Raw genomic sequence first — 22078 nt, 5'->3', positions numbered from 1 at the left:
CGTTAATCGGACCACTGGTCTGGTAGAATTATAGCAGATTGATATAAGGTCACAATAAAGTACAGAGATCACACTGAAATTCAATAGGTTTTGCAGATATTATATAAATGTTGGATTGCTAAAGATACAAATTAAAGACAATGCTGCATGAGGTGAACAGTAATGTCCATATGGTACTCACATTTGTCTCTGTATAAAAATTAACTTAAAATGATGGGTGAATGCTTCATAACATATGGCATTTCTGATACTGATGTATATCATGTGTACTAATAAAGAACAACGTATTAAACCAGCACATATATTCAAATTAGACTACAATAAACAGTTATATTTAGTCTGTATGGCATAAAAAATGGATATCTGAAGGAAACAAGCCTAGCTGTTTTGCTAGGGTCACCAAGTTTGACATACTTAAACACAACCTGGTCGGAAAGAAAGCTGATCGTAGGTGTGGCATAGCTCTACGTAAGTATTATAAAACAACATACGTAACAATATCAATTTACGAAAATGCTTCTGCTTCCCTCCAAAATTCAAAAAGGGCACAGATGATATGAAATTTCTCAACAATAAGACATACCAAAGGGGAAAATTTAAGAAGATAAGCACTGAAAAGTATAGACTCTAAACTTCAAGAAGATGAAACTCATAATGTGGAACAAGATTAAATTTAGGCACAGCCCCAGTTTTGGGGCAAAGTCAACAGCCTACAGTATCTGCATGTGCATTTAAGTTCTAACATAACAAAACAACTTCTGAAACAGAACTACAAAAGTGAAGTTGCCGTCTAAAGTACCATTCATTCTTCGAATTATGCACAAAAAACTACCAGCTACATACCTCAAAAGCCTTAATATTTTTTAACTTATGACATCAGAAGCAATCCGGAAAACTCACGAAGATATCATCATCCCCAGCAAGAAGTTCAACTCCAGCATCGAAATCAGCACCATTCCCCATCTCCACTCCACCAACACCCGGAACCTCATTACCATTACTATTCCCACCAGCATTATCTTCCCCAGCTCTTGCATTCAAATCCAATCCTTCCTGACCAACATTCTCCATTCTCCTAGCTCTCGGTCCTTTCCCCATCAACTTCTTCGCATTTATAGGCACTGACTTCTTCCTCCTCTTCATCACACTCCCACCAAAACCATCATCTCCCCCAACCTCCCTTCTTTTCCCCACTCGATCATCCCCATCCCCATCCTTCCCCCCACCCCCGTTCCCGTCCCCGTCCCCGTCCTCCAACCCATCACTCTCATCCGATATGTCAATACAATCACCCGCATTTGCATTCCCTCCACCACTCCCATCACCGTTATCCTCCCCATTATCCTCCTTCTTAACCCCAACCAACGGCGAAAAAGGATTCCACTTCCCCCCACTCTTCCCCCCATCAAACCCTAACGGAAAAAACCCCATGCACTTATAAACCCCATTTTCCACAACATCCAACGGAGGTGCCTCTACTTCAAACCCATGAAACCCTCTACCACACTTTACGTTCTGACAGCGCAAACAACAATCCTGATAAACCCTAACATACTCATACATAACATAACAATACGGACAAATAGTCCAAAAACTCTCATCCAATCTCATCTCATAAGCTTGCAAATCTTTATCAAATTCACTCTTTTTAGCCTCATTAGTAAGCACAGAACCAGCTTCACAAACAAGCTTAAAAGCTTCTTTAGCAAAAGGGTATTTATTTTCTTGAGGGTATAATAGTAAACTAAGCTTCTTGAATTGCTCATTAATCAAATGGGTATCTTGGGAATACTTATAAACATGTAAAATTGCGTACCAGTCAATTAGGGTTTCTGAAATGCGGGTCTCGCCGGCGGCGAGAACGTCGGAGATTGCCAGAATCTTGGTGGCGTCGGTGTTTAGAGGGGGGACTGATTGCGCTTTTACGGCGTAGCTCCGGCAACGTTGGAAGTTCCGGTGAGAGAGGTAGTGTACGGCCGCTTCGAGTAATGGGTCGGGTGCAGGTCCGTTCATTTTCGGGTTGTGTGGGTGTTTTTGTTTGTGGGTGTGTCACAGATTTAAATGATATATATGGTGTGCAGTACGGCAGTTATTTAATACTCGAAAGATGAATCGATAAATGAATTAATTTTCTTTTGAGATACTGTATTACAAAAATGGTAATAGAGTTAAATCTCGACAAATAAATATTCTTGATATCAAAATATTTTATTCGGTTAATTGAGATCATTCATTTATTGATGTCAAAAATATACTATCTTTATTATTTTAGGATCGAAAAGAATATTTGTTTGACGAGATTATTATTTATCATAATTCTACTGTAATGGTGTATTTTTCTTAAATTCTACGAGGTTCCATCAAATTACAGAAAAAATGTATTTTTATAAAAAAATTGAAATATAGTATTTTTCCTATTTTTATCGAAAAAATGTACGTGAAATTGGGAATTTTTCAAAAAAAAAACCCTTTTTAATACAAACTTTTGTGACACATTTCAGACCATAAACAAAATTTTAAATATCTCTTTTCAGCTCATACACCTCACATGCCCTGTGTAGCGTCAGCAACTTCAGTAAGCACGAGGAAGTCTGAAATAAAGGATGTAAATTACATGATAAATTAGCTGTCTTAACTTTTGCACTTATTTTAAAGCAATTTGAACGCATAACTCTGTAATTATTTTTAAATCTTGAAAGTCATTATAAAGAGTTAAAATCTTAAACTTTCTTAAAAGTTTAAGTTATAATCTGAAAAACTATTACAAAAGAGGGCAACAGTTCTTCACCTAAACTGCAAAGCACCATAACCATTCAACAAATTCCCATATTCAGAACTTCAGTTCAGACCCTAACAAAAATTGTGATATTCCTCTTTACAAAACACAAGCCATTTGTAAATATAACGATCTCCGACAGCACTACCATATACATTTCAGAACATGACTTCAAATTCTTCATTTTGATATTTAACAACAAAACAAAAGCATTTCAAGTTGAGCAATGTGGAAGCACCACTGCTATCTCGAGATAACTTTTTAACAGCAATCAGACACAAAAACTTTGTAACACTACGGAGCACCTCATCTCACGTACATTTGTGATCATGACTTAACATTCTTGAATTCTCCCCCCTTTTCCAATTGGCCAGCAAGGTTTCTCAGTGCGGGAACCTTCATGGCTAGAGTGCTGTACAATCTTGAATACCGAGCTCGGGTTCCATCAGCTGTTCTGGCTAGGGCAAGCAAGCTCAGAGCCTCAGGGAGTTGAGTAAATATCTCTTTTAATTCTTCTAAAGTCATGTTTTCTAAAATATTGGGTCTGGGAACAACCCTAACAATCTCACCACCTTTAGGTTCTTGAACTCGGGCATCCGCTTTAATGACCAACTCAGAATTTGAGTTGGCACCACACTTGATGATGAATGAAGTTGTGGATCCTGTATTAAACTGAAGGACATTCCACTGGGTGACATCAATTTCCACACTAGAACCCATATCAGTGGACACTCGGGGAACAACTGATGTATCTTGAACTTCATCGTCTTCGGGAATCAACTATATAACAATTGGAAACACTCAATTTTATTTCCACAACTAACAAATACTGGGATATCCACTAAAACTCATAAAATTTATTCTAAATTATTTACTAAATATTATACCTACGATGAGAAAGTCTTTATGCACTCTGAAGCTATTTTAACCTACAAACTTTCCAAAACCCCCCAAAATATTGGTAGAGCCATAGAGGGGAATACTTGAATCATTTCCTTTATTTTTAACTACTCCTTCCTTTATTTGTAAAAGTTACTCATTTCAAGTCACCTTTAGCTCTCCGTCAGAATAAAAATAAGGGAGAAACTAAGATTCCCTATATCTGGTTGTGGATTAACGATGAATTTACCTCGACTGTTTGACGAGCTTCTGCAATGTGTTTTCGGGCACATGAGTGATCTATGTCAAGCAGGGAAGGCATCCTGTCCGCAAGCTCATCTAAAGATGCAAGCATTACTTTTTTCTTACTTCTAACTATTTTGCTCACACGCGATTGCCTTGAGATATCCTGTAATTTTACAAACATCCATGTCAAAATAAAGCTTTTTCTTCAAAGCCCAATGTCAACAGTGAGAAAACAGAACACCAGAAAAGCAAACAACCTTGACTTGCTTCAATATGCCATCAAGGGATATCAAAGATGATAGGCGTGCATCCTCAGCTGCAGTGGATGGGTTGCGAATCGGTGAACCACCATCTTGTAACGTCAGAAATGCTCCATCACTTCTCATTTGTTGCACTAGCTAAATATTAATACATGAAACTGTTTTCAGAAAGATTTATACTCCAATAACAAAGGAGAAATGGGAAATTAAAGGCTGTAGCAACACCCAATTGGGAAAGACATACAAAAAATAAAACAAACTGACAACAGTGCAACACATTGAAAGCTAAACATACAAAATCATTGGACTGAAATAAAGCGAGAACGGCTATCTTCTAATTTCAAAAACATGTGTAACAAATGAAATTGATCCATTCTTAATATTAAACCATTGGCAGGTCCTTCTACTCAGGAGTAAGCGGATTAATACTGCAGCGGGGTATACAATAAATTCCCCAGAAACTACAAGAACACTTCTCCATGAAACTAGTTCTTACAGTTTTTGACCTACCACATGGAGAGAGATAGAGGGGGGGGGGGCTAGGGGGTGAGAGGTCATAGATGTGTTGCCTGCCTTTATCAAGGTTGAAGGTGTATGTGTATCTATTATTTGTAACAGACACTATATAGAAACTAAAAACTTCAGTTTTTATTAAAGAGAAGGTTGGAAATGACCATGTTCTGAAATCAAACACAACAAAATAAAGAAGCTGCTAAGCTAAATGATAACCTTTCTTCTCTTATGATCGACAGATTCCAAAGCTGAACGTAATTTTGCTACATGTGAAGAGTCCTCGGGTATCTCTGTTGCCAATGTCCCAGCAATGTCCTGTTATATGCCAATTCATATATTAGACTCAATTTACCACTTATAAGACACCAGGAGACGCACATATTAAGGTCTAGAGAGGAGACGGATTCCTTTTTCAAAGAGGGGAGTTCTATTTTCTTCCCGTGTAACTCATGCAGAACAGATAATGACAAGAACTCCCAATTAGATATACTATTAAATTACTTCAATGAACAAGTAAATATGATATATGTTGTTGCAATATATGTGTACACATATATTTTAATCTGTCACTATGTTTCCACTCTATGATTGGCCAAGTCCTGAAGGTTTTCTTTCACGATAGAGTAAGTGGGTATCAAAGGCCAGCCTGTTTTCCTGCGTAATGCAATTCTTTTGGGCGACACAAATCGATACTATACCTCTTAAAAGAACTATAAATTGTTGTATAGAAATCGCCAATTATTTGAACAATTGTATAAAAAAATTATTTATTTTAGTTTAGTAGTTTAATTATATTAGGGTTTGATGTTTGTCTTATTTAGTAAGTGTTTCATAACCAGGAAGTAGATAGCAACTAGTACTATTTTTTATTTTGGGAGGATACTTTGATGGTTAAGAGCTGTAATTTTCACTATCTGCGGAGTTCAGTAATTTGAAGTAATATTTGAGGATTTATTTGAGTTTTAACAATTCTCTAGTTCTCTGAAGAAACAGGTCATATCCTCTTACATTTTCCATTCTGCGCACATTTTCCAACCTTCGTAAACCCCATCCTGCATTAATTGAACAGACCCTTACATATATTATGTGCCAAATTCTGATTAGCGGCACAGCATTGTGATGCTCATTCTCTTTTGTTCCTTTAGTTTCTAAGTTTCTTCTAGCTTGTGACATAACGCTAAACCTTCATCTATAATACCAAATCAAAAGTTCGACATTTAACAAAAGAATTGGATGAAACTAAAACGTGCAACAAAGACCAGCGGCTTAAATCATTCACCACTATTAAAAAAAGGCTATCTACTTGAGAAAAACTGAAAATATACTGCAACACAAGGCTAGAACTCGTACGAACTCCTGTCTGGGCTACATAACAGCAGAGAGTAAAGGCCAGTACTCTTCCCCACTGGTGTTAAGATGTTAAAAAGTAACTCATCTGAACAAAACTTGACATAGATTTGCTAGTTTATTAAGATAGATAGGAATTTTGAACTAAATCAGTGACAACGACGAAATAAAAAGGCAGGCCCCATGAACACTTTATTGTTAAGGTTTGTATCAAATACCTTTAAATGCTGCAATTGAGAACTATAGACACGCTTAGCATACTCTCCAAGTAGCTGGCCAAGTGCATCAGTACTGGGAGGTATAGCAGCACCAAGCCCAGCCATCCAACCATCCATAATTGCAGTAGACAGGAGCTCTAATTGACTGGTTGATCCCCCTAAAGTATCATCAGCAGCGACTGTGAGAAAGTCAAAACTTTCTGCAAGCCAAGATCTGATTTGACGTAGCAACTCGCCGGTAGGAGTATGAACAACCAATGCAGCAAGATCTCTGTTTCCAATTGCGTAATTTTTGCCTTCTTCAGTGATTTCCCTAAGCTTTCCACCAGTCATATGATGTCTCCATGTTTCCTGTGAATTTGATTTCATGGTCTTTGATGAGTTAATGATACATAGTACTACAAGCAGGAAAGAAATTTCATATCGCATTTTAACTATATCAACTAATTATAACTGAGAGGTGTAGTCATATAGCACTGTGACTAACCAAAGGGCTGCTCACCTACTAAATATTATCAGTAACCTCCACAGTAAAAGATAGTTGCAGCTTTTTTCACGATTAACAGTCTAGAACAATGTTGATTGTTCAGTCCTAGTGATGGGAGTTGTAAGTTTTATTTATCTTCAGAGTTTTGAGATCATGTAAAAAGCTGCAAGCTATTGGTATATATATGTTTCAACCTCAAAGGAGTGTTACAGCTATAATGGAAAATGTCAGTGCAATTATTAATTAGAGCTATAGTGAATAGTTCATCCTCATCTTCTCATATTGGCATCTTCACACTGTAAAAGTTGAGAACCTTACTTGACAAAAAAAAAAGTTGAGAACCTTTATAGTTGACATCTGATGTTAGCTTCAGGATTAGGAAGGGACACGGTATAATGAAAGGGGGAACTTCACAAGAAATGTGTAACTCTTGCATATAAAACCCACCTGATCAATACCACGTATCTTAAGGACCACTGCTGATAATTTTGACTTTTTCTCCGGCTTTATATTTATTTTAAAGCGTTGAGTATGTTGATCAATCAGTGCATTTCTCATGCTGGAATCATGATGTGAAGGAGATCTTCTAGGACTGCTACCCCTGCTAGAGCTCCTACTATGTCCAACGTTGACCTTCTCTAGAAAATACTCAGCAGGGGGAACCTAAAAATTCAAGATGTGTTATACATCTTTTTTTGGCTAAGGGATATGTTATACATCTTAACCTCAAACAAATTGTTACTAAAGACACAAGAGGTACATAAATAGCTCATCACCTTGATAGATTGGAGCTCTGGCGACCTAGAAAGCAAAGATCTTAGATACAAAATCCGTACACGGGAAACAAGCACAGTATCCATTACCCTCTTTGGCTCCATCTTTCGAATAAATGGGATGACGGCATCTCTTATTTCAGAAAGTATCTCATGTTCTCTAGAAGCGCCTGCTTTAATTACGGCAGCTAAAACCTGTAATCAGGAACCACCTCTTAGATTGAAGAATCAGAAACAATAATCTCTTCAGTGGATAGACATAAGCACATAAAACACTACAAATATATTCTTGGAGATGTCTCCCTTAAAGAGTTATTCATCTGCTATTAGAATTAGATTACTTATAGATAAAAATATACTAACATATGTATGTCACTGTAGTAGAGAATGCAAGAACTTGATCCTCAATAAGGTACACATAAAAACATATCATTCATGAATGCATGTAGAAATTTACCAAAATTAAAAAATATATATGCAAGTAGAAACTGATCATATACCATACCAGCATTAAAAGCTTGTTTGCGCCATCTGACATGGTTGCAAGACTGTCATATTTTTCAGGATCAAAGTTATTCAGAGCAGCAGTAAGATACTCTCCAGCAGGGGTTGTCTTGACCTTCTCACCGCCTGACTTTATCAAAGCAATAGTACCCTCACTTTTCTCATTGGCTAGGGGCAGGGAGCTGACATCCACAGAACGCCCCATACTATTACCATCACTCCTGGTAACATATAAAGATAAGGGGATAGACTGTAAAATTGATAAAGGGACTAGAAACACCAAAAAAAAGAGCACTCTGATCTGATACCTCCCCTGATTTGCATCCCGAACATTAGCTAATAGTTTGGATGCTGGAGATGTGACCTGAAAGATATATATTAAAAGAATGAAAGATTAATACTCTAAAAAACCAAAAACTTTAGAAGATTGATACTCTAATACTGTTAGAAAGCATATCCATATACTTGAAATCATACATATTTGTAAAACGTATGCAACTGACACGTGAAATAATTATTAACATCGTAGCTTGTTCTGTGTTCCTAGTCAAAATGGCTTCAAATTCAATCATAGAACATATATGATACTACATAATCTAGTATGCAATCAAGTAACAAATTTAGAATGCAGTAACGATCCAATACAGTGTCTAGTTGATCTTGAACTTTTAAATGAAGAAGAAATTCTGACTCATAGATTCCTGAGAAAGAGGCAAAAGAATAAACCTGTGTTGTTCCTGCTAAAGTTGTTTTCTGTGTCAGTCTTTCAAACAACTTCTCATTTTCTTCATGCAACCTCTGCAAAAGAAAAGCATACATATTTAAATTAAAATCAAAATCAAATTGACGGTGAATAATTACTGTACATGAAAATATGCTGGAAAAAAAATCTTTGCCTAGTAGAAATAGAAAAATGTTTTAAATGTGTCTAATGGGGGATCATTGTCACTTGCATCATATGAGATAAATAAAGAAAGCCTCTTCTATTATATTCGACATTTTACCAAATGCCGGGAGGAAATCAACAATTATCACCAGTGTAACTTATTTTGTATTTCAGATACCATAAACACACAAAGAGTAAAAGAAATTACCAAAAGAAAGCAGCAAGACATGACAATGCAGTAGATAAGTCAATTAATAGATACAGTGTTGTCAGTTGTGTGTGTGTTTTAATAAACAAGTCAATATACAATTAAGTAAAAATTACTTAATTGCAGCATCTCCACACTTAAACCAATAGTTTTTGTTAACCAAGCTCCAGGTTACCAGTTGATCAAAGAAACAAATGACAAAAAATAAAATCATCTTGTAAAAAGCAGAATGTATTCTTCATTTATCGGTGGTTATTGACATTCCAGGAGGCAAATAGATAAATGCATTATATTCAGAACCAGGTCCTTCTAAACATTTTTGATAGTAAATAAATACAAACATTCTTAACTTTTTATTAAGGTAAGATGATTTTCATCTATTTTGAAAAAACTTGATGAATTATTCATCTAGCATACCTTCCAAGCAATACTTGGGATCATAAAGCTAATATCAAAACTATTTTAAATATATAGTCACTTTAAACTGGTTACATATGCCGCCGCTGCAGGCCTCCATATGTCCATTCTTCTACATTAAGCATATAAGCTGTTTAGAGTAAAAGAAATGACTTGATCCTTACATAAGATATAAAACAGATCTAAAAGAGGCATAGAATAAGAGCAGGTTGAAGGGTGTAGACTCTAGGTAGTTTAATTGTATTAATACCACAGCAAGTTTCTGACTTTCTAATCAACCGAATACAGCTTCACCTTTCATATACCATGACTCCGTAAAACAGGAGCAAATTAACCACTATATGCATTGAAATGGCAAACCTCAATCAAAGCATCGCGTTTTAAGAGTTCTTCCTCCAGTTTCTTAGTAACAGACACGGAATCCATGTCTTCTCCAGTCTGATCAGAGGTTGATTGAACCACAGTCCCTGATTCCATGCTAACCGTGGGCCTCGCATCCTTAGTATGAAGGGCTTCACTCAGCCGTGACTCGATGCTCTTCAGTTCCGCCTAGATAAGAAAGTGACAATAATGGTAAATAATGAAAGGAATAATGAGGAAGTATTGAAATTACAAATTGCAATATTTGAACAATTCATTTTTAGTTCCATATTAACCAGAAACAGTTGTAGGGTTGTCCATCATTTACAAAGTCAAAGAGGGCTCTGACACCATTTATGGCATCCAAGCTCACAACCCAATGCATACTGGACTCAACAATCCACCACAAGTCGGTTCAAAAGAGCTAGCAACTTTGGCATAAATCAGTTGTTGACTTTTCCTTATAAAGGCTTCACACTCCCTTATTAATGATGTGGGTTGTTACGTATTACCATGTGAGTTTATAAATATCTTTGAAAATCAAATATAGTCAAGCTTTTCCGGTTTAATTTTCGTAATAAAAAGTTCCTTAACATGGAACATTTTTTACTAGCAACTAATGCATATTTAAAATATGTACTGGCATATGGTACAACAACCCAGGGTTTCTTTACTATAACTTATTAGGCACGATATAATAGGCTAAAAACAGCTCTGAAGACACTAAAGCTCTATTTGATTGGAAGGAAAGAAAAAAGAGAGAATGGAATGAAAAATGTGAAGAAATTGGCAGGTAGGAAGAAAATCAGAGGAAAATGGAAAGCAAATGAGCATAAATCTAGGTATGCGAAGACTATGAGTTAGAGAAAGGAATAATAACATGGTACAAACTTCAACTCACTCCATCCAATTATATTGTAGCACAAACGATACAGATGTGAAACAAAAAAAACTACTGCAATTATATATTGGCATACATTACAGTCCTGACTAGGAGATTGTAAATGAAATGTCAACATAGGAGCACCAACTAACCTGCAAGGTTTCAATTGTTGAATTTCGTTGTTGCATCTGTAACTTCTGATCTTGTTCCAACTGCACTAGTTGAGCAAGTTGATGTCTAAGCTGTGTATTTTGATCCTTCTCCAACTTGAGCTTCTCGGCCAGCATGATATTGTCTGACTATCAAAATAAACAAAATTAAGCACCTTTAGCAAGATATATCCACATTAGGAAAGAAGGAAAGATTAATAAAACCTCACGGAGGAGGGAGGACTGACATGACTGTTGATACACAAACTTCATATCAAATCCCAGTCCCCATACTCGGGTCCAAATTTAGTAATTTAAAGAAATATGGGGTACTGCAGCAAAACCCATAAGGATAATGTCAAAAGACGCACAGAAAAGAAGAAAAAAAAAAGAGGGTCCTAATATGCTGTTGGCTATTGCGCATGATAAATTTCAGTCATGCACAAGATTGTGCCAAACAGATCCGTTGCAAACATTTTCAGACCTTTAAGAGGTTGAAAATTTGTCAAATGCACATGAAACTGAAGGTTGCTAGTTGTAAAATCATCATCACAGAGCTGTTTCTAACTTCCCATCCAAAAATACAAACAAATAATTGAAATAAGCAGAAATGTGCCACTGCTCACTTTTAGTCATAAGAAAGAGTGACGATTGAAGACATATCTTAGATTATCTTATTCTTCATCTTAGTTACCCCGACTCTTCATTTTGCTTCGAGTACCGGTGTCGGACACTCGACACTCGGACATGGGTATGGACACTTGGACACTTATTTTAGGCCAAAAACATGTAAATTTTTCAGAATATTGCCGAATCCGACACTTGGATACGAACCCGTGTCCGACACCCATACCTGAGTTCAGGTAACATAGTTCTTCACAAATGGTTTAATGACAAATATAAGAATAATATTGATCACATTTCAAGAGGAAGCTTGTGGACAGACTCCACTTCGAAAAAGTAATATATAAACAATTTTATCACATTAAATATATGTGCACATGATAGAATATATATTTATGTGTATTTTAGATGATTTTTGTTCCCGTATTAGCTATATTTTACATTTAATTGGATCTTTATTAATTAGACTTTGATATTTATTGTAGGAAGTAAGGAATTCTAAATTGTAAAGGATTGGAGCTAAATTAGAAGAAAAATCGGATTTATTGGGCTAAACGCGCAAGACTTATTGTCTGGGCCGTATCTTGAGTTCTGTATATCAGATTTGGGAGATTCAACAGCCCACGCGAAGATAACGAGATTTTCTTTCGTTCTAGACAAGCCCAGATATCGAAATCCACTTTAATAAGCCCAGGATCAGATGAGAAAAGTCAACTACTAATTCTGACTTTAGAATCTCATTCAATTTTGGAAATTCTTGTGTTACCCTAGAAACATTAAAAAAACTTATAATTAATAGGTTTATATTATTAGAGATAGAATATATGTATTCATAGCTACCACGAGGAGAAGCCAAGAAGAGGAGAAGAAGGACTTTATGCTTGGAGATTTCAACGTCGACAACATAGGGATAATTTTTCATTCTCTACACTTTGTATTGTATTCTAATCTTCTCATAAACCTTATCACTTTACTATGATTATGGTTGGCTAGATTTTTATTGTTGGATGGCTGTTTTGAAGCCCTGAAATTTATGACAATTTTACAGTTTTGATTTTCTGAGATGTGTTCTTGATTGTGTCTATATATACGCCAATGCTTATAAAGATGCATGAATTAACTATGGTATATGGTCATCCAAATATATTTTGTGATTTTTATCTCTTTAAAAGCAATTAATCTTTCTATATGGTCATGGGATTAGTTGTATAAGTGTGTAATTCGTTTTAACCTTCCTATGTGGTCATGGGATTATATGGGTAACAAAACTTGTTTCTAAGTTGTCATGGAAGGTTCTCTATAGGTATCTTTCGGAACGTATCGGAAGAATTTTAGAATTGTGTCATTGTGGATTTACATTGGATTTACATGATTTCCAACATTTATTTAATTGTTTACAAACAAACACTTTTCTTGTTTAATTTGTTAGTTTAGTTGTTAGATTAAAAATAACCAAATCCATCTTTGACATAATTAGCAGAATAAAAAAGAATTGAGTCCTTGATCCTCGGCGCAAAAAATACCCTATTTACTCTACATTACAAATGACATAAAAAGGGTTTAAGTTGAGTCACATCATCACACTGTGAACATCAGTAAGGCTGACCTCTGCAATTTGTCCAAGCTTATCAGGAACACAAAAGATGACTTAACAAAGACGGTTGGTGTTCAAAGAAAGCACCAAGAAATTTTTAAAGGGCGGTTTTATACTTAAGGAAAGAAAGCAAGTGACGTTAATATAATACCTTTAAATCTGACTGTATGGTGAAAGAAACTTTCCAGGCCTTCTGAACTTCATTAAAAAGTAAAACACATTGATCATTTGCGTGTTTAAGTGCTTGTTTGAGTACCATAACTTCTTGCTTCAGATCATCAATTTCCCTGTCTTTCTCATACAGTTCTTTTCGCGAGTCATTTGCCTAGAACAAAACATATTAACACCAATCTAGCATGAGAAATGAGTGCAGCATAATATATAGTTTCCTTAATGTGATGATTTGTGTGATTTTAAAATAGGATTCTTAAATATAAGGATTATATAGTTTGCAGGTACAGTGAGTATCAAATCATTCCTTGAAGGCACAGTAATGAAGCAGAACACAAGCAGTGAGGTCAAGTTTCAATCATAGTTTTGATAAATATATGACTGTAGTTTCTAAGTGAGACAGGATTTATTCACAATACATTCAGTGACGGAAAAAGAGATTTGGAGGAACATACAACATCTCTCCATTTCTTTATTGTATCTCTGCTTCCCAAGCTTAGTGTAGAATTTCGAGCTCTAGCAGAAAAGTTGAGGGATGATACAGTCTCAGCCAAATTTGACTTGTTTGGATAAACATTAACAATCATCAGGGATTTTGAGCTTCCACCTGGCGCAAGTATGAGGAAGAGTAGAAGATTATTTTTACACTGCAATTCAACTAATACAAAAGAAAAAAATACGAATATTAAAGCTCTAGTTGATATGATTAAACCTCAGACCCTTATAGATGTAGCGTCACGCTGTAAGAATTGCCCTCATTGATTAGAAAAACTATTTTACTAAAAAAAACTCACTTCGGCCAAACAAAACGAACTTTTGGCAAGTTAATAAGGTCCAAAACTATACATCCCTAGCACACAGTCCTCTTATTTATTAAATTACTACTGAAATTGTTACACTTGGGTCGTATAAGCCAGATAGTGGACACAACACATTAGTTTTAACTTAAGATGTGAACAATGTCTTTTTTATTTCACTCAGCCCCGTAATAAAATGTAACTTAAGTACATATATACAAAAAGTGAAGCTGAGTACCTAGGGAATCTGCAAGAATTTTTGTGAGTATTGAGTTCTCGTAGGGAACTTCATCCTTATTTGAGGTCAAGCAATTTAAAACATCCCCTAGCCTGCATAAAGTATGGCAAAAATATGCTTGGTCACCTTCAGTAATTTAAATGTGTCATTTTGAATTACAAAGAATCAAAAACCTAATGGAAGCAAAGGAATATTTGTCATTGAGACAACGCTCCTTGTGTTTATATATACGCACACGACTTACAGAATCTTCATCCAAGAACCAGAAGAAAGTTTTAACATAAATTATCTATAATGAGTCAATATAACTCGATTTTATCCACCCAGATGGCCAGACATTATATGTACTTCTAATATTGGCCAAAATAAAATGTACAATATAAATTAAGATGAATTAAGACTGGGATATTTGTTATCTATATAATGTTGAGTCTTGAAATGAGTCAAAGTTCTACTGCAAGTCTTAAATGTGTATTTCTGGATGGAGTAATTTCTAGCAGATGCAACTCAGAAAGCCATCAGCACACCTTGCAGCTTGCACTAACAAACTGAAGCCTATTTAGAACGATTTGAAACTTAAAACTTATTCTAAGTAAAATGACAGCTGACACATACTAACCTATGTCAAGTACACAAAATTTGATATTATATATCAATAGTAAGTAACAAACTATTAAAACATCCATAGTAGATCTCATTCCATAATAGAGTATGTCAGTGACAGGCACTACTATTACATGGGAAGATAAGCTAGGTTGAAGAATGATAACAGGATAATGTGGAGGCAGGAAATGCAGTCAATTAATTAACACATGCAGCTAATAATAATACGCGCGATGATAGAATTGGTTATTAGATAGAGTATGTCAGTGACAGACACTACTATTACATGGGAAGATAAGCTAGGTTGAAGAATGATAACAGGATAATGTGGAGACAGGAAATGCAGTCAATTAATTAATACACATGCAGCTAATAATGTAATACGCACGATGATAGAATTAGTTATTAGGTCTAGCACTTACGCCGAAAGTGATTTCATAACATGTAGCACTTCTGTCGCATGCTCTCCGCCATCCTCTTGAAGGTTTGGACTTACCTCTCCTGCTAAGTCGATAAGAGATAGTTTGCTATTGCTATTTTCTTCGGTTATAAGATTGTGATTATAAATATGTATAGTGACTATCCTGCAAAGAGCAAGGAAAAAGCCTTTGTCAGCCAAAACTCTGGAAATCCTGCACAGCTAACATACGTAGTTGATATACGAACACGTGTTTATCTACATTATAATCGCATAAAAGTAAGTAGGGATAAATACATATCAGTGGAATCAGTTTGCTTGTAGCAATTAATTTGGTAATAAAATATAGACAGATACACTTAAAGCATTCTGGTTTAAGTAATTAAGTCATTTTTGTTCATCAATATAAGAATCAGTTAACCCCTTGATCCATTTCAGCCACCAAGTTAAAGAATTTAGGCCCAACCCATAACAAATCTATCCGCTTTAAACAAATTTGTCGCCATCTACCTCATCCAAGAAAGAAAATGAAACGAATATATCAATACAAGCACTATAAGGCATGTATCAAATTATGCTATACTTTTGGGGAGAATATAATGATATGGATTCTCTCTCTTCAAAGTTTTGTGTGTCTTATTGTTTCTTATTAGAGAAAAATTCCTCTTTTGTAGCTATTATATCTGGTACGATCATGTGATACAACAATATTTGTAAATTTCCTCATTTCCGGAACTTATTTAATAGCAAGAAAGTGGAATTTTATGCTCCTATATATATACACACACACACACACTTTTTAGTTTATAGAAAATGGAAATCTTCTACTTTACACTTTCCCACTAGCGTTACATTTTCAGAAGGCAAATGTTCCTCCAAAGGTTCAGTCTTTTGTATAGTAACTCGCACTTCATCAGCTTAACACCAGAGACATGTATTAATGCCATAGCCCTTGATAACCTTGATTATTAGATGACTGGGCAGTTGATAAGGAACGCAACTAAAGATAGATAAAAAGTGCTATTTATGAAAAAATTAAAGTACGTTCGGTATACCTGACCAAAAAAAGGTAAGTTTGGTATAGAGAAATACAATGTTAAATTGTTAACATATTCACTTTCTACGAGTGTTCTAGCTGTCTACATAAAATTTATCATTAAAGTAGGTTACTAGTTTCGATTTAGATATTTATCATACGTTCTTTAAAATTATTTGGAATACATCCAAGAGTTTGTGAGTCTTAATCTATGGCTAATTCTACTAGGCTTTAGGTCCTCCATAAGTCAGGTAATTACTCACGTATGAGGACAGCTTATACACTTGATAATTACAGATGACTGGTAATTCAGATTTCAACTTCTCTGTCAGGTATCGATACATTTTCTCTTGGTTTTAAAACTTGTGGTGCGGGACAAGGCAGTCATAATTTGTATTGTGTACGGCTAAAATTAATTGTAATTCATTATAAAGTTTAATTACATATGTCCAATAGACTATTAAGAAGATTCTAGATCATATTAGAATTGTCATAAAAGGATTTGTTTCCTATTATCTAGCCTTTAGGCTTTACTACATCCGCCAAGTTAAGGTTTCTATAGAAACTCTTGTAATGATCATTTTAATCAAACTTGAACAATTGATTAATAAATTCTTTGTGGTATCTATTTGAAAATGTTGTCAAGCCAGGAAGCCTTCCCAAATTTTTAACCTAGACCTTGTCCTGCATCACTTTCGATAGGGAATCTTCTGCAGTTTAATCACCCAAACCTAAAATTTTATCTTCCCTTAGCATTTAAATATTTCGCTTCTTGTTCCACGTCAAGAGTGCCTATGATTCATTTGTAAAGCATGCTAGGTGAATGTTAAAACATATTCTCTTTTGCAAATATTCCGGAGTTTTAGTCAATGGTTTAATAATAGTAGAATTCTTTATGACGTACTTGTTCTTGATTATACATGGAGCTAATCACAAGAATAAAGCTACAATATCTGTATGTACCAGGAATGATATATGATTTATCAATACAGATTTCTTCCAAATTTGACAAAACCTTGTGAAGAATTTATTAATAGATAGATATACTAATATAGTGCAACCATTTGCATCTTGATATGGGAAAACAATATTTTATACTGAAATCGAACATAGAGCTGAAGTTGTCAAAACTCAGAAATCACAACATGCTAACATTAGTTAGTTGAATGGATGGCCAGAACTAACGGGTGATTTGTCAAGGGTCCCTTTAGAAGCTTTATAGGATGTCTAACAGTAACTTGGTGTACCAACGAATAATCCTTATATCAAAATTCTTGTAGTCCTACCACATTGTGATTCATAAAGTTTTAACACATAAAATGGAAAACAAAATAAAGAAAATCAACAGATAAAGAAGGGCTGACAAATAAGAGACGCATAATTAGAAATTTGTTATGTGCAGAATCATACAGATGAGAAACATTGAACTTTGAAGCATCACTTCCTCGATTCCTGAAAGCCAAATTGAGAATTTTGGAGAAACCTATTGGACTATCTACCTTTTCCTGCAAAAGAGTTTCAAAAGAATCTGGCGAGCTTGATTTAACCTTTGGCAAACTATTTTCGTATACTGGGAGCAAATCTCTTATCTGCAAAACATAGACATATATCAACAAAAAAAAATGAACATTGCAATAATTAACGACTAGTTAGGATAAATTAAATCACATAGAGATAATTGGTTGCCTTCATAATAAATCAATTTCAGAGGGACCGGAAAGATGTACAAGACAGACAACCTGTTCATTATAAAGCTCACAGACACTGATAAAGAAATCAAATCGAGAAGCTGAAGTTGTATCTGAGTTCGATATATCAAAGAGCTCTTCAAAGCATCGAGCATATAAACCACGCTCATGGCTTGATCCTTCCTGCAGACAATAACATAACATTCCAGGCAAATCCATAAAAAAATCAAAATCAAACATGTTCTATGGTCTTGTTTAAGTAATAAATTTACAATCAATATTTCCCAGATTTGAGCTCATTCAGCTACAAGAAACTTGGGTAAACGTACAACCTATCTCATGCTCCTAAAAAATAAATCAAACTACAAACACGCATGTAGAATATAGAGGTGGTGAATAAGAGAGAGAGACAAACCATGGTGTGTGTCTTTCCCGAATGGGTTTGTCCATATGCAAATATAGACACATTAAACCCATCTAGTGCTGACTGCACAAATGGCTGAACCTCAATAAAAAGTTCCGCTGCAAACAACGTCACACTTTGCTCTTAGAAAATAAGCAGCTACATGAACAAAATAATCAAGATCAACAAGACACATGTAAATTGTAAATGATGTCATCATTTCAAAGTGAGTATTATAAGATCCACCTTGTCCAACATGAGGTCCAAATACCCTGTCAAATTCAAAATCTTTTTTCGGGTTGGTGATGTTATCATCATCAACACTGATGCGGATTGTGCAATCATCAGGAAATTCAACTAAGGATGGACCTTCGTATTCAAACAATGGCCTTGTACGACAAAAAACCTTGATATTTCCTGAAAAAATCACAATTTGTCAGAAAATCAGCACGACTTTTCTTAAAATCAGTATTGATTTGGAATCTCAGTTGAAAAAAGGACAACGTGATGAGTAGTTTTTATTTTAGTCTCTACATGAATAAGCATTATCTCTCTGTGTCTTGAGGGACAGAAAATGGGTAGAGTAAGAAATTATGACGAGTACCTTTGGTAGTCAATAGTTCGTTAAACAATCTTTTCTTCTCATTTATCAGTGGCACGATTTTAGCTTCGTTTTCAAGAGCAGCCTGATCTGGATACAAAAGCATTAATATAACATATAGGTATTAACAAATTTAGTAACCTGTCTAAGAAAGAATCGCACTACTGAGAGTAAATAGGCACATAAACCATAAGATCGCTAAAAAATTAATAATGTTATACATGGTCACAACAAATGAACTCTTCAAATAAGTAGTACAGGTGAACATTGAGGAAAATTTATTAAAGCAAATCATAGTTATATTTTTCATTGCCCTTAATCTACAAAGACTCGTTTATTTGAGATCATACTGTGGTATTGCCTACTATGTAATATGAGATCAAGTCTGCAGATGCGTACCACCTATACTCCCTTCTCTTCGTTTTTTTTAACATAACAGCTCAAAAAGTATTCAGCTTATTTCGTACCTAGCTTACGGGCCTTCGCAGCAAGAACATGAAGGTACCGTGTCACTCTATCAAGTTTTGCATTAGAATATTCTTGAAAATCACAAGCTTCTTGTCTCAACTCAAAGTAATCTTCCCTTGCATGCTGCCCAAAATACGTCACTAGTCATTCAGTCGGCCTTAACAGGTGAAATAAATAATACGCAGACTACATAATATATATACCAGTAAAAAATAAGAATAGAGGAATAGACTATTAGACAGCACGTGTGCAGAAACAATCCTTAATCAACTGTTCTTCATAGTTTACATTCTCAGTCTACCAAGCAAATGCAAAAGCACCACATGAACTCTATAGGTCCTTTCTACCCTTTTAATGAATTAAGGTTCATGGTACGAATAGATTGTTTATATTTTATAAATGGAAAGATTTAAGGGGGAGGCACTGTTCTGACTTCTGAGGATAGGATATCTTAACTTACTATAACTTCTTACACGTTATTAGAATGATGATATAATGTAGTTGCTTTGAATATGTACCATAAAAGTTTACTTCTACGGTGCTGAAAGAATTAAGGTAGAGGCACTGTTCTAACTTCTGAGGATAAAGTGGACTAAATAACAGATTAAAAATCAAAAGACCCAAAAATGATAATTAGTTTTGATTATATAAAATTAAAAACTTTACCATTAAACATTTAAAATACAGACGATAAAGTATTATTAATCACTGTAGATATTTTATTTGAAGGATGGACATTGGACATATAAACAGCTATAAAAATTGAAATTTGTAATATTTATTCTTTTGATTAACTGCAACGGCTCTCTCATTTTTATTAAATTAGGCCTCTAAGGTAATAGCATTAATTGATATAACGATCTCTCACCTGGCCAATAATACATTAACCTAATTTGTTTTATGGCATAAACCTAAATAATAATTAATTTCGTGGGTAACAATAAACATAAAAACTACTTAATATTGTACAATATAATTTGATATGAAGTACATTTTATTTCTATTAGATTCTCTATGAAAAAACACTGCATTTTCCACAATGGAGATAAAAGTTAATAACTCTCATAAATTAATCATAGCATAACTTCTGACTTCGACAAAACGGGCTATTTATTTATAAATAAAAATGTGTTACATGGCCCTGAAACATCTTTTTTAATATATTACATGTAATCCATTGGTGCTGAAAGTATTAAAAGAGCACAAGTCAAACCGGGCTTTTTAAGGACCACTTCTTAACATTATTGTGTAAGTGTTGTTAAGGCGAATTTGTTTCACTCTTCCACTTCAAAACCATGAAGAAGTGGACCTAATAGGGCAAGCAATATTTTTAACCTCGATAGAAGAATAAAAATTCTTCAAAATGTAAGTAAACAGTGTACAGCCAAAATTACATTGCAGAGAAACGAAATGCGGAATAATTGCGTAAAACAAGTAAAAATACAGACCTGGACTTTGCGAGATAAATTATGGAGCTTAGCTTTAACAATTGCGTTACTAGAGAGATGAGAATTAGGGGGAAGTGAAGAAGATGATGTAAACGAGTATCTTTTAACCAACGCTGCCTGCTTTTGATGATCATCATCGGAGTCTACAGCTCTCCGAGGTTCGAATCCCGAGACATTCCAATTCCATCTGTTCTTTTGTTGTTCCTCCGCCATTTGATCAAACCCTCAATTTTGTTCAGACAGGGAGCTTATGTTGTGTTTGTGTGTCTGAGGGATTCAGTTTAAAGTGTTGTGTTTGGGTACTTTTAGTTTGGATGTTAAACGGTGTCGTAGGATGAGAGAGTCATGTGACTTTACAAGTTGGTGTAATGATGGTTGGGCTTTTGGTGTTTGAGTTTGGATTGGATTGGGGGGAAGTACACGTGAGGCCCACTTTTGCTGGACGGTTTGGGTGACCCGGTTCGAGTGACAGCTTGTGTAGGGCGTGTAGTGATTTTGTTGGGTGAGGCAGGGGAGAATGAAACAAACTCCCTGTAATAGGCTCACTTGTCCAGAATCAAATTGATCCAATTTTCTTGCAAGATTTGAGTATATTTATTAATTTTATAATTTATATAAGTTACATAATTTATATACTATAAACTATATATTTATTTACATTAATAATCGGTTCGGTTCGGTTTTTCCGGATCTATAACCGAAATCAAATCACTGAAATCGGTTCGGTTTTTTATTTTCCGGTTTCGGTTTTTACCGGTTTTTTCCGGTTTCGGTTCGGTTTCGGTTGTAATTCGGTTTTTTGCTAGATGGGGTGTCTAGTAAATAATATAAGGCTATTTTAGTGTTAAAATTACTCTTTCAAAAATAAATTTATGTTAAAATTTCATTTCATAAAATCTATTATATGTATATAATATATAATACAACAACTGGAAGGTTTGATGAGCAATTTAATTAATATGACAATTATATCCCTATATTAATATCGATATAATATTTATTTTACCTCATCAATTCATTTATTAAAAAATATTAATTGTTTTATAATTAATATGTGGATACATACATGTGTACATACATATA

General features: G+C 34.8%; 1 protein-coding gene across 1 annotated transcript; it reads right to left on the bottom strand.

The window, feature by feature from the left end:
• Positions 1–2789: 2789 nt before the first annotated feature.
• LOC141721427 (kinesin-like protein KIN-14B) lies at positions 2790–21296 on the bottom strand. Its single transcript, XM_074524352.1, has 23 exons — positions 20996–21296; positions 19547–19670; positions 19083–19169; positions 18725–18895; positions 18491–18597; positions 18127–18258; positions 17798–17976; positions 15356–15517; positions 14331–14422; positions 13751–13902; positions 13276–13449; positions 10910–11056; positions 9875–10063; positions 8730–8801; positions 8312–8367; positions 8005–8224; positions 7503–7694; positions 7174–7389; positions 6240–6590; positions 4891–4989; positions 4159–4299; positions 3906–4064; positions 2790–3556 (listed from the first exon to the last, which is right to left on the bottom strand). Exons 1-23 carry the CDS (start codon positions 21206–21208, stop codon positions 3104–3106), a joined length of 3888 nt encoding a protein of 1295 aa, XP_074380453.1. The 5' UTR covers positions 21209–21296; the 3' UTR covers positions 2790–3103.
• Between the last annotated feature and the right edge of the window lie 782 nt (positions 21297–22078).

The sequence above is a fragment of the Apium graveolens genome, chromosome 4 (genome assembly GCF_009905375.1).
Source record: "Apium graveolens cultivar Ventura chromosome 4, ASM990537v1, whole genome shotgun sequence".
Classification (NCBI taxonomy): domain Eukaryota; kingdom Viridiplantae; phylum Streptophyta; class Magnoliopsida; order Apiales; family Apiaceae; genus Apium; species Apium graveolens.
The sequence above is the reverse complement of the archived record's forward strand: the minus strand, read 5'-3'. Positions and strand labels throughout refer to the sequence as shown.